The sequence below is a fragment of the Lagenorhynchus albirostris genome, chromosome 4 (genome assembly GCF_949774975.1).
Source record: "Lagenorhynchus albirostris chromosome 4, mLagAlb1.1, whole genome shotgun sequence".
NCBI classification, from domain to species: domain Eukaryota; kingdom Metazoa; phylum Chordata; class Mammalia; order Artiodactyla; family Delphinidae; genus Lagenorhynchus; species Lagenorhynchus albirostris.
The window spans coordinates 129104342-129117134 of record NC_083098.1 but is presented as its reverse complement, the minus strand read 5'-3'; the positions used below and the strand labels follow the sequence as shown (position 1 = coordinate 129117134).

General features: G+C 33.6%; 1 protein-coding gene across 2 annotated transcripts in view; it reads right to left on the bottom strand.

Moving 5' to 3' along the window:
• Positions 1-12793, bottom strand: part of BLTP1 (bridge-like lipid transfer protein family member 1) — a 191784-nt gene that overhangs the window by 148493 nt on the left and 30498 nt on the right. For both annotated transcript variants that reach the window (XM_060148668.1, XM_060148669.1), the window contains exons 9-13: positions 11452-11602; positions 7076-7232; positions 6589-6667; positions 3670-3761; positions 2239-2356 (exon numbers count right to left, since the gene is read on the bottom strand). In XM_060148668.1, the coding sequence (XP_060004651.1) occupies positions 2239-2356; positions 3670-3761; positions 6589-6667; positions 7076-7232; positions 11452-11602 (597 nt within the window). The remainder of the gene's footprint in view (positions 1-2238; positions 2357-3669; positions 3762-6588; positions 6668-7075; positions 7233-11451; positions 11603-12793) is intronic.

Genomic DNA, 12793 nt, shown 5'->3' with positions numbered 1-12793 from the left:
CCTGAGGCTCTATATTGTATTTATCATGAAGAGATCTCTGTCCCACATTGAAATCTCTTAAGAACAATTTTATCTCACTAATAACTGGCATGAGAATGGCTCTTAAGGCATATTAGGTATTCCCTCACACAAAATAGATAATTTATTTTCTGCAAAAATCTGTCAACAGAGAAATGTAAAACTGAGAAAAGAGAAAAGCAATTCAAACACTATGACCAAGTATGTTCTCTCCAAGGCTAAATTAATATCACTCTCTGATAGTATCTTCTTTAAAGAATAAATACATTTTTGAAGGACTCTAGAAAGATTTCAGAAGTAATATATCTAAATGTTACAGCTGTTAAATCTGGGAGATGAGAACTTAAGTTTTGTACCTTTCTATATTTTTTAAATTTCTCCAAATAAATTTTAGAAAAAAATAACTAAAAAAGTGAAGTTAAATAGGTATAAGCATAAAGATTAGAGAAAGAAAATAATTTAAGAAAAATCACAATTGTAATTTAGGAAATGTGTACTTGTTTAACTAATACAATATTCAATATAAATGTAAGCGCTACTACAAAATAAAGTTTAAATTTTGAGAAATTTATACTTCTACTCCAAGTATTCTTGGCACTGCTAAAGTCTGAGATTGTGAAATTCTGGAGGAAAAACAATGTGAAGTATTGAATGCTTGAAAACACTGGGTTTTTTCTTTAAGTTTAAATAAATTATTTATAATTTTAAAGTCTATAAAGAAAGAAAGAAACTGGAATCTATTTTAAAAGATTAGCAAAGTTAGAAATGATAAAATCTTAAGTGAGAAGGAAAGGAATATGCAAAGAAGCTATCTATATAAAAACAGATTCTTGAACCAGACTATTTGGGTTGGAATCCTAGCTTGACTTAGTCGCGTAACCCTGGACAAATTGCTTAACCACTCTGTAACTCACTGCCCTCATCTGTAAAATAAGGATAATGATAATAAAATTGACCTTAGAGAATTATTATGAGGATTTAATGATTTAATATGTGAAACTGCTTAGAACAGAGACAGACACTAATACACACTGTAAGTTTTAGCTATTATTTTTTTTCATAAATCTGAAGTAAGTAGTACTTATTCAATATTCAGCTTCACTGACAAAAATTTAACTTGCCAGGGACTCTGTCAAAGTTTCTACTACTGGGACCTTGACTTGAGCCTTGGAGAAGAATTATACAACTGCAAAAATACAGAATCATTCTATCTAATCCCCACGATAAGGCTCCTGATCAAAGCAAAAAACAAATATAGACGACTAATGATTGAACATATTATAGTAATGGCATTATTATAAAAGGCCAAAACTCTAGCAGTAGCAAAATTAGGTTAGAAATTGTTATCCCTATTTCACAGATAAGGAAACTGAAGCTTAAACAATTAGGAAATTTGGCCAACATCATATTGCTAGTAAGTAATGTCAGGACAGGGAAACCTGTGAATATCTTAATGACTGCTATACCCACAAATATTAGTACTCAGCACAGAATGCTTGTAAATGATCGGTGGGTGGATGCACGAACAGATAAATGCAGCAATCAGTCAAGCAAATATTAGGAGTTCTGGGGTAGCCACTGATCCTAGAAAAGCAGACCAACTCTGGCTAAACTTCTTACAGAAAGGCTCAAAAAATGCTTATTTTTATGTAGCAATATTTATGTCATTCAGAGACTAAGACCACATGTTCCCATAATCATAAAATAATGAGTAGCTATCATAATATGCTGCAAGAAATAAAAGAATTTTTTCCACCTAATGACAGCATCAACTTAATTATACATGCCAACAGAAAGGAGTTAAGTAGGGACTCCAAATACAAAAATAATGTATTTGACTATTTGAATATACTGTCTGTGGATTACTAACTAAAACAAAATAGTAGAGCCACAATGATGCCTAATTCAGGAAGAGAAAGAAACTGATTCATCTTCCCCAACTTATCCCCCACTAGACTGACACAAAAATGAGTTCTTGCACTTCCTCCTAAGCTCAATTTTGGGTTCATATTTTCCTTGTTTGGGTTAGAAGACAGCATAGAACATGTATATTTAAGTTTTTCCTTTGATAAACTTGGCCCCAAAAGAAGTGTAAAAGAAAAGTATGAATGGTGTCATCAAGTCCCTATGTTGAATCTAAAAGCAAAACTTATTGACTATAAACAAGTTCACTATGATAAATCTCAGATCTCATTGTATTTATACTTATTAGAAAATTACCTGTGAAGAAATTCTTCTGTGCAAAGATGAAGTGGTAGGTGGCTTTGTAAACCTCTAATTCACACTGCCATGTCTGTGGCATGTTCCATATTCGGGGGTAGCTGGCATTGATGTGAAACTGCAAATCAAATGTTAAGTAAAAATGTCAGAGGTTAAAATATGACATTGTGTGACAGCATTAGAAATGAACTCGCACAAACTGGTGAGTAATTAAAACTTATTTTCCTACTGAGCCAAACAGAATGTCCCTTAGAGGTTTTAATATTGCTGTGGCTAAAGGTCAGTATCCATGGTTACATCCAGCTCCTTAAAATACTAAGCCATGATGTGGCCAAAAAACTTTAAGAACAAATCAGCCTACAGTTTTGATACTGTAGCTAAACAGAGTAACAGCCAACTTCATTAACTCTTCTTTAAACCTAACCTGTTAAGTGAGAGGCTCGGGTCAGGCAGGGTAGAGTGCAATGCATACTGTCACACAGAAGTTTGGCCATCAGTGCCTCCTCGGTTCTTATTTGACAGCACAGTAGTTATAAATCTGACATGATGCTTTGTGGTATATTCCACCTGCCAAAGCTTGGCAATTCTGCAAAGGCAAGAGCTGCCTGGCCAGGAATACCATTATTGCACAGCACCATTTATCAGCAATAGCTCAGGAATTCATTAAAATGCTGAATATTCATTTTTATAGTATTCATTATATTCTTGGTAACTGCAAAATTTTCTTCTTAATTTACATATATCATATATAAATATGCTTCTTTAGACAAGCAATTAAGGACCTAATGATATCATCTAATATAAAAGAATCCTCTCTAAATATCAGCCATTCTACGCAGTGACTTTTGTTATTATTGTTGTTATTACTGTTGTCCCTGAGAAAAAATAATAATCTGCTTGATTAATGAGTTCCTGACCTGCAGTTTTCAATCATGAGCATTTCCATATTTATTCTGTTTCTAATATGGAGCAATTCAGGGTATCAATAAGATTTTCTTCCTTTTACCTTATTCATCAAGTAAAAAAGGACAATGAATTATTAAGCCCTGAGAAAGTATCTGATGGGGCCAGAAAACATACAGTAAAAAATTATCTTACTTACAGCATAGGAGACAGCTAGTCTAGCCATACAATGAAGTTTAAAAACAATACACCGAGAACTTTTCACATTTCTAAAGGCCAAAAACCCATGTAGTGTTGCCTTATATTCATTTCCCCCAAAAGAAGAGCAACAGAGAGATGCCAAAGGGAGTCCACAGCATTGGGAATCTACACCTCTTCCCAAAAACATGGTCAAGAGCATCTGGTTGTTCTTGAATGAGAAGACTGACCATTTGATGACCTCCTGGCCATTAAAATTTTATATTAAAAAATTAAAACCAAATTTGTATTTTATGGATGTAGGCATATCATCATACACTCTAGACTTACTGCTAACATTTCTGCTTCTAAAAGAGTCCGGTATTGCATGCTGGTAGTGGCATCAACATGTAAGAGTTGTCCTTTAATTGCAGGGGTGTAACCTAAAATAAGTGAAAACATAAAAATTAAGAACCTAAAGAAATATATACATATAATTAAAAATTTTAGACTGGAAACAAATTCCCCCACCACCCAAAGAAGGAATTCCTAAAAAATGGTAATCAGTCACTATTTAAATACACCCCCAATAATGTGGAGTATACTATCTAATAGGTAACCTTTCTCATTTCAGACAGCTCTGATGGAAAAGAGTTCCATCTTCATATAAGGTCTATCCTGACTCTGCTTTCCAGTGCAAAACTACAAGTCTATTTTCCAAATGATAGTGTGCAAATATTTAAGACTGCTCCCATGTCCTTTTTTTCACTGACTCAAGGGTACATATTTTCAACTACCCCTTAAGTAATGACAGTTGCTTTTTTTTGCTTTTTTTTTTTTTCTGGAAATTAAAACACCAGCTTTATTATAGAGGTATTGAAAACATGGCTTTGAATATCCCAATAAGAAAATCTTGAGTTAGTCATAGCTACAGATAGGCAATGCTGGAAATCCAAATCTACTCCACCACCCAGGACAGACCCTTTCACTAAATGACTTCGAAGAGTCTGAAATCTGTAGAAAAGACAGTATTAAAAATAAAAGGGAATAGGATGGATCTAATATATCATATCCTTGTTCAAAATCCACCCATCAGGGCAAGTATAGGTAGGAGAGAAGTCAGGAGATTGCACAAATAAATTATTGAAAAAAATGTGTAATGACAGTTGCTAAACAAAAAAACTATTCCTTACATAGTGACAGTTTCCAAACAACACAGCCCCACTCTGAATAAAAGCAGAAAGGTTCAGAGTATTTCACTTCTTTTCTTGATGGACTGCCCTCCTATGAACACTAACACTATGAACATTCTTATATGGCTAATTCAACATGCATCCTGCTCTGGGCATTTTTTTTCCCCCAAACAACTGAATCTCTGGGACCAGTTTTTAAATGTTTTCAAATTATATTTTGTTATTGTCTAAGAACTAAGTCTATTTTTCCCTTTGAAGACAGTCATCTTAAAAGCCACCTAACCTTTACCAATAACTTGACTGGGTTTTTCTTAGACACTTAACTCATTCAGTTCAACAGTCAGTGTGCTGTGGCACTTCCCATGAATTCATAATAGGTATATGCTCAAGATATTGATGCCTCAGTCCTCAGATGGTCCCTTTACCCCAGTGCACCAATAAATGTACCTCCCAAAAATCTTTACAAATATTATTTCCTATATACATCATCAGTTTAAAAAGGCAGAGGGACTTCCCTGGTGGCGCAGTGGTTAAGAATCCGCCTGCCAATGCAGGGGACACGGGTTCAAGCCCTGGTCAGGGAAGATCCCACATACCGCGGAGCAACTAAGCTCGTGCGCCACGAGTGCTGAGCCTGCGCTCTAGAGCCCACAAGCCACAAATGCTGAGCCCGCGTGCTACAACTACTGAAGCCCACATGCCTAGAGCCCGTGCTCCGCAACGAGAAGCCCCCACCCGCTGCAACTAGAGAAAGCCCGTGCACAGCAACGAAGACCCAACGCAGCCAAAGATAAATAAATAAATAAATAAATAAATAAATAAATAAAAGGCAGAAGCACTCCCTTAACTGAACCATTCTCAATTCTGTGCAACCCTCAACAGCCTCTTCCTCTACAGAATTACAGATCCTATATATCAGTAATTAAGGCTATCCTGAAAGATGCTTCTTTCCAACTGACTACTCTGAATCCTAGAGAATCTCAAGCATCTGCTTCAAGACTTAGGTTATTCTTTTAAAAGTAACTAAGATAAGGTTTTAGTTCTTCAGTGTAATAGCCCTAAAGTTACGGGGAAAAGATATACTATCTCATTCTCAGTCACTTTTTCAATTAATTATCTAAGCAGGCAGACTCAACTGCTACCTTTTTATGCAAGCTAATAAATCTAGTCAACACCTTTGCCTGTTTTCTTTTTATCGTAGCAACAAAATGAGTGACAGAAACAAGAAAAGAGAGCCAAGAATTACATAAAACTTATTCTAATTATACCTAGCAATAGTAACATTGCTGTTCAGTAATTTAAAATCATTGGTGAGTTGCTACTCTCCATACCCTCAAGAAAGTGAAGAAATAAAGCAGAATTTCACTTCAACTGGTCTCAATTACAAATGTAATAAGAGGATGGGAAGAACAAGGAGAAATGAGGGAGACTATATAATATTTTGATAAATTTAACAATAAAGTATTTAATCATGTTACTGATTAACCTGTATCAGAGCCCAAATTTTAAATTCATAACGAACTTAGATTATCTTAGCTCAGATAAAACTACAGCTAATCAGGGCATGACTTAATATTTTAAATATGAAATATTCTGCTTTCTTAAAGTTATGCTATTCAAAGTACCCAGGTTACTTCCTGACAAAAATCTACTAACAATATAACCTAAAACAAAGCCTATTAGTCATTCAATCTATTTCTGCCCATGGACCACATGCCAGGTCCTGGGTTTGGCACAGGTATACACCAGTGAAAAGAAATACGTAGTACCAGCCTTCACAGAGCAACAGACTAACAGGAAAAACATACACTAAGCAAATTACGCACAAACTTACAAAAGAAGAGTAAGGTATAATGAAAGCACAGAATAATAAGACGTAGCTTGATTAAAACACTTTTCCCTTCTCTCCAAGTGCATGAATAATATAGTATTTACTAACTACAGGCACATCAAAATATAATAAAAAGCTGAAAAAGAAAACCCCATTAATTTTAGTCTAACTGGATTAATAATTATTTATATATTAATTATTCCCCTACTAATCACTTAAAACAGAAAAACACTCATCATAGCTTACCATTTTCCTCGACTGTCATTGGAATATTAATTTCTAAATATGAGCCAGCTCCTACATTTACATGTACAGCATTTGTTTCCTATCAAAAGCAAAAAATAATTCATGAGACATTTATTATAATTACACTCCCATCTTTACTTTTCAGTTATTATCAAAGATAAAATTTAATCATCAATAATATTAAATAGGTATTAAAAGTTCCTAAGAGCAAAAGTTCAAATTTATACCAAAAATATACTAAAACAGTTTGGCCAGATTTAAAGGAGAAAATGAATCAGACTATACGATAAAGGTCTATTATTATTAACTAACTTCTTTCTACTATTTGGCACTTAATGAAAGTAACATACATACAATTATTGGGGCTGGGGGTCAGGGAAGCTCATAGAAATGAATCTGAGTATAGGACTAGTCACCAGAAAGATACTCTGGAAAATAATGTTCAAATTTTACACATAATTTTCTACTATATTATTTCAATAATTACCCTATTTTTGGTAAACAGCAAGTCAATTGTAGCATCTGCAATAATATTCATTCGTAGTTCAAAAGCAAGGATCTGTCTTGGTCTCCCAGGCTGTGCAATTTCAGAGACTTTCAGAACTTGATAATCAGGAGGGAAGAAGAACTTCCATAAACAATCTCTAAATAAAGAGGAAGAAAGAATAATGACAAGTTATTCAAATAAAATTACCTCTGATAAGAGACAAAATCAGTATTATAACTTTCTATTACCACTGCTATCTTATTTAACAATTAGACATAAAATTGAAAAAAAATTATAAGTCACGAAATAACACCTACCATAATTTCCTTTCAGTAAAATGAAAGACTGTTTTATACTTCCAGAGATCAATGAGCTTTGAGCACTTAATATACTACTATCAAATAAGACATAGGTAAGACCAAATTTGCACTATTCAAACATACTGTGAAAAATTAAAGACTTTCTACAGGTATATCAATTGTGCAAATGGCAAAGAAAGAGCTGAAGGGGGATGGCTTAATTAGAATCATTCCACTCTGGACAATTACTACTTAACCTTTCTGAGGACACTCGTCTGCTTCCTCACCTGTAAAAGAGGATTGTCATAACCAGTCTCAGAGAATAGATCCAAGAATTAAATGACAACATATATGAAAAAGGCTTGGCAGTACATGGCACATGGAGAAAGTGTATTTCTATTATTTTCATAATCACTATTAATCAACGTTATAACAATAAGAGTCTAAAGAGCAATAGATTTCTAAAAAGAAGCAAGTGTTTGGAGGCTAGGGCTCTCATGTATTTGCCTCCCCATATCATTTGACAAACATGAAAGAAACCAAGAAACTTTCAATTCATAGCCTTCTATATAATTAAAAATTAGCATGTTACTCATACATTCAGAAAAAGTATCAGTTTCTGACTTTTAAATAGGAAGAGCTGAGGAAGGAGTCATCAGGAACAGGAAATGCTGCTTGGAATAAACTGACTGCGAAAAATCAGATCAACAGAACAAAATTTGCAAACTGATCCATTATAGACACGAAAAGAAAAGTCTGTAAATGTTTTGGCTAAGACACAAATATACACAACTAAGCTTTCAAGACAAGGAATCCATCTGATCATTAGGTGATCATGGACTATAAAATGGGTAGCAGGATATAATGAAAAGAGCAGTGGACTTGAAGGGTTGGTCTGAATCTTGGCTCTAGATGCTATAGCTTTACTATCTTGCCCGAATCACTGAATTTCTGTGTCTTCATTTTCTCACAGGTATAATCAGATCACTACACCTGTCCTTGTGTCTCTCACTGTTATGAAGATCAAGTGTGAAAATATAAATGAAAGCAATAAAAGGCCAGACAATATCAGGAATATTTGCATTATTATAGTTATCATTAAGGAGTAAGCACGAATTTATAAAGTTTATATTTCAACTCTGTCATGAAAACTCTTAAAAAGAAAAGCTGAGTGTCTTAAAGATTCAGACACAAGAGGGAGGGGATATGGGGATATATGTATACATATAGCTGATGCACTTTGTTACACAACAGAAACTAACACACCACTGTAAAGCAATTATACTCCAATAAGGAGTATAATTTTTTTGTTAAAAAAAAAAGAAAATCATGTAAAGGTAATAGAACTGACATTAAAATCTATAAGCTAAATAAGGTCATGCTACATCAGAGATCAAAAACAATGCTGAGTGAACTATCCAATAATAAAACAGTTGAGATTTCTTTCTATATTTCTTACACTAATAGGTAGATACTAAAAAAAATGACCTAATGAACATTTCTGATAACAGTTCATATTTGTTTAGAAACTCAGTATGGAGAAGGTGAAAAGGAAATGGCTACAAGAGAGGAAATGCACAATTTGCATATATAAGGGAGGAGATAAATACTATTATTACTCACACAAGGAAACTAAACCCATGTGATAAATTTCTTTCTTTCTTCTTTCTTTTCAATAAATCTGAATGGCTTTGTTAAGTCCAGCTTAAAAAATGTACTGCTGTTCTCTCCTAGCAGTGGCAGGACCTACTGAAGGGAGTTGGTAAAGCAAATTTTTCTTTCATGTTATCTACAGTATCATTTCTCTGTATTATACAAAGATCACCCAAAGAGTGAATATGACTATATATTAAAAGAATTTTAGCTAGGATTTTCATGTAAATACAGCCTAATACTTCTCTTAATGCAATACAATTAAATATAGTTTAAGAAGAATCACACTTTATTCAAATACTAAAATGCAAAAATATTCTGTGTCTGTGTTAAAGCACTGCTTTAATTTTTTCCTTTCAAATATAGCAAGTGTAACTGTTACTTAAGGGAATATAAAACCCCTCATTTTCAACTATTCCACAGTAAATATAGCATGGTTTAATGTATGAAAAATTTTATTATAAAAGGAAAATTTTAATCCAGTAGTTTGAAAAATACTTGTTTTCTAACCTGAAATTTTAAGCTATGTTTACCTTCCGGTCTAATAATCTAACCCAGAACTTAATGAAGTACTGTATCGGCATACTCCAAGTATTCAAATAACACACTTACTTATATATTGACCAAACTACTGTTATTTAAGTAGCTACTTAATGGAGCAGGTATTTCTATATGCTAGAGATACCAAGGTTAACAGAATGTAGTACCTGACAAAGTATATAATTCTTCTAACAATGCTAAGTAGAAAGCACTTCTTTTGTGTTTTTTGGCTGCGTTGGGTCTTCACTTCTGCGACCGGGCTTAGAAAGCACTTTTTAAAACAATTTAGTTTGCAAGGCAGAAATAGAGACACAGATGTAGAGAACAAACATATGGGCACCAAGGGGGGAAAGTGGCGGGGGTGGTTTGTGGTGCTGGGATGAATTGGGAGACTGGGATTGACATATATGCCCTAATATGCATAAAATAGATAACTAATAAGAACCTGCTGTGTAAAAACATAAACTAAAATAAAATTTAAAAAAAACCAATTAAGTACAAAAAGAGTGAGTATATCAAGTATCAGCACTCTTAGTAGTCCATCAGTGGCCCAGTAATATCTGCCTCAGTGACTGATTAAGCTTGTATTTCTCCATTCAAGCTAGTTTATGAAAGACTAAACTAGCTTTAAACAAGGTATATTTACATAAAAATTTAGATGTTCCCTCATAAATAGTAGTACATGTCCCCTCCTTTGTTTAAAATTCTTCAATAAGTAGGTAGGTGTTCATAATATATTAAAAACAGAAAATTACTTCAAAATTAGTAGAATAACTAAGAAATAAAAAACCCTTTTTTACCTTTCAGGCACTCCCTATTACCTCCAGTATAAAATCTATATATTTCTTAACTACCTACAAATCTCTTTAACAACCTATAGAACTTATTAAGACAATTCTCCACTGCCATCATGCATTTGCAGAACTCCTACCTTGCCTTGATTACTTATCCTTCCCTTCCTTCCCTGGCTAATTCTTACTTATGTTTCAAAACTCAACTCACATATTACCTCAACCAAAAAGCATTCTCCAGTTCTCTCCTCTTCAATATGAGTTATGAACCTGTTATGGGCTAAATTGTGTCCCCCTAAAATTCATATGTCCTAATCCTCAGTACCTCATAATTTAGCCATAGTTAGAGACAGGGTCTTTAGAGAAGTAATTAAGTTAAAATGAGGTCAATAGGGTGGGCCCTAATCCAATATGACTGGTATTCTTGCAAGAAAAGGAAATTTGGACACAGAGACCTACAAAACACACAAGAGAGAAGACCATGTGAAGATACAGGGAGAAGATGACCATCTACAAGCCAAGGAGGGAAGCTCTGAACACAGCCTTCCCTCACGGCCCTCAGAAGGAACCAATCCTGCCAACATCTTGATCTCAGAATTCTAACCTCCAGAACGGTGAGAAATTTCTGCTGTTTAAGCCACACAGTCTGCGGTACTTTGTTGTGGCAGCCTCAGCAAACTAATACCGTACCGCTCTAAATTCTTCATCAAGACTTTTTACATACCTCTAATACAGCACTTAATAAAACTCTTTGTTTCTTTTTTCTGAAACTGAACTATGTATGTCTTTTAGCTCTGAATCTCCATAGTCCCAACAATCCCTGGCATATTCGGTGATTAAATACAAAAGAAAAAACCAAGGAACCAATAAATATTCTGCTCATTCACCATTTTTCTAATGAATTAGCTCCTCCTTTAGAGCAAACTTGCTTGTGCCAATTTCTCTACAAATTATTTGGATTAAAATGTTTAGTGATAACTTACCCTGCCATAATAAAATTGCTTATAAAAATAGCGATACTAAGCTAGCCTTTAATAAAAATTATAGTATTATTCCAAAACGTTTGACTTAGAAATATAATTTAATCAAGTACCTCTGCCTATCAGCCCATGGCCCATAGTTGAAATCTGTTCCTTTACCACAAACTATATCCAGTCCCCAACAGGGAGGCAAATCTTGTAATTTGCAATCCTCACTGCTCATTTCTCCTTCAACAGTTTCTTCTGTTTCTTCTGGAACAAGTCCTATATTGCAGAATATACAATATGAAGATAGTTACTTAAAATAACCATTAAAAGCCTTCCTTAGATCAACATTTCTAAAAATTTTTTGATCTCAGGAACCTTTACACTCTATATTGAGGACCCCAAAGTGGGATTTTTTTGGTATTGTATCTATCAAAATTTACTGTATTCAAAATTTGAATTGAGCAATATTTTTAAATTTTATTTTTAAAATAAACTCATTACATGTTGACATAACAAAATGTCTAATAAGATTTAATGAAAATATGATGTGAAAAATAACAACATTTTTAATGAAAACAAATAAAATTTTATTTCATTTTGAACGAAAATATTTTTTAATCAAAATAAGCATATTTTTTAAAACAAATTAATTTATTGAGAAGTGTTGGCATCGTTTTTATTTTGGCAAATTTCTTAAATATACAGCTTAATAGAAAACAAGTGAATTCTCACAGCTGTTTCTGCACTTAATCTATTGAAGAAAACCTAGCCTCATACAAATAGGTAGACAGAAAAGGGAGGAGTATTTTAATAGCTTTTTCAGATAATTTTGGATATTCTTTGACACTAGACCAAAATTCAACAAGTGGTAATTTCTTAAAGATTACTTGCAATGTGGAATCTGAAACCATATTGCTGAACTTCTCATACTCTGACACGTTAAAATTTACTGATCTCTCTTGCATTCTGAATAAATCTTTTATGGACATCATGAATTGTTCATTTGGAAAATATTGGTTCACTGAGACATTCATATTTTTCCCAAATAGACAAATTTCATTATTAAACATTTAAGAAGTCATATTGTTAATAACACTGGTAGTCTCATCAGAAAAGTCATCAAACTCACAGTGGCAGACCCAAATTTTCCAAAATTCTAACTGTCACATGAAAGCTCAAAACCATAGTTTGTCCCTAGTTGCTCTTTCAAGCACAACTGGTATTCCATGAAAAGAGCAAACAGTTCAGCTTGGAACTCAATCACAGAATGCTTTTCCTCGAAACAACAGTGTACTTTGGTATGAGGCAGAAGTGTATTATGTGTTCTTATCATTTTATTAAATGAATATTAAAAAGTTTACTGAAGGGTCAAGATTTGATAAAAGTAATTTTTACTGCTTAATCAAAGACACTGTAAAGTACACTGGCATTTGTTTTATTGTGACTGCGTGGCAGTGAAAAAGACAG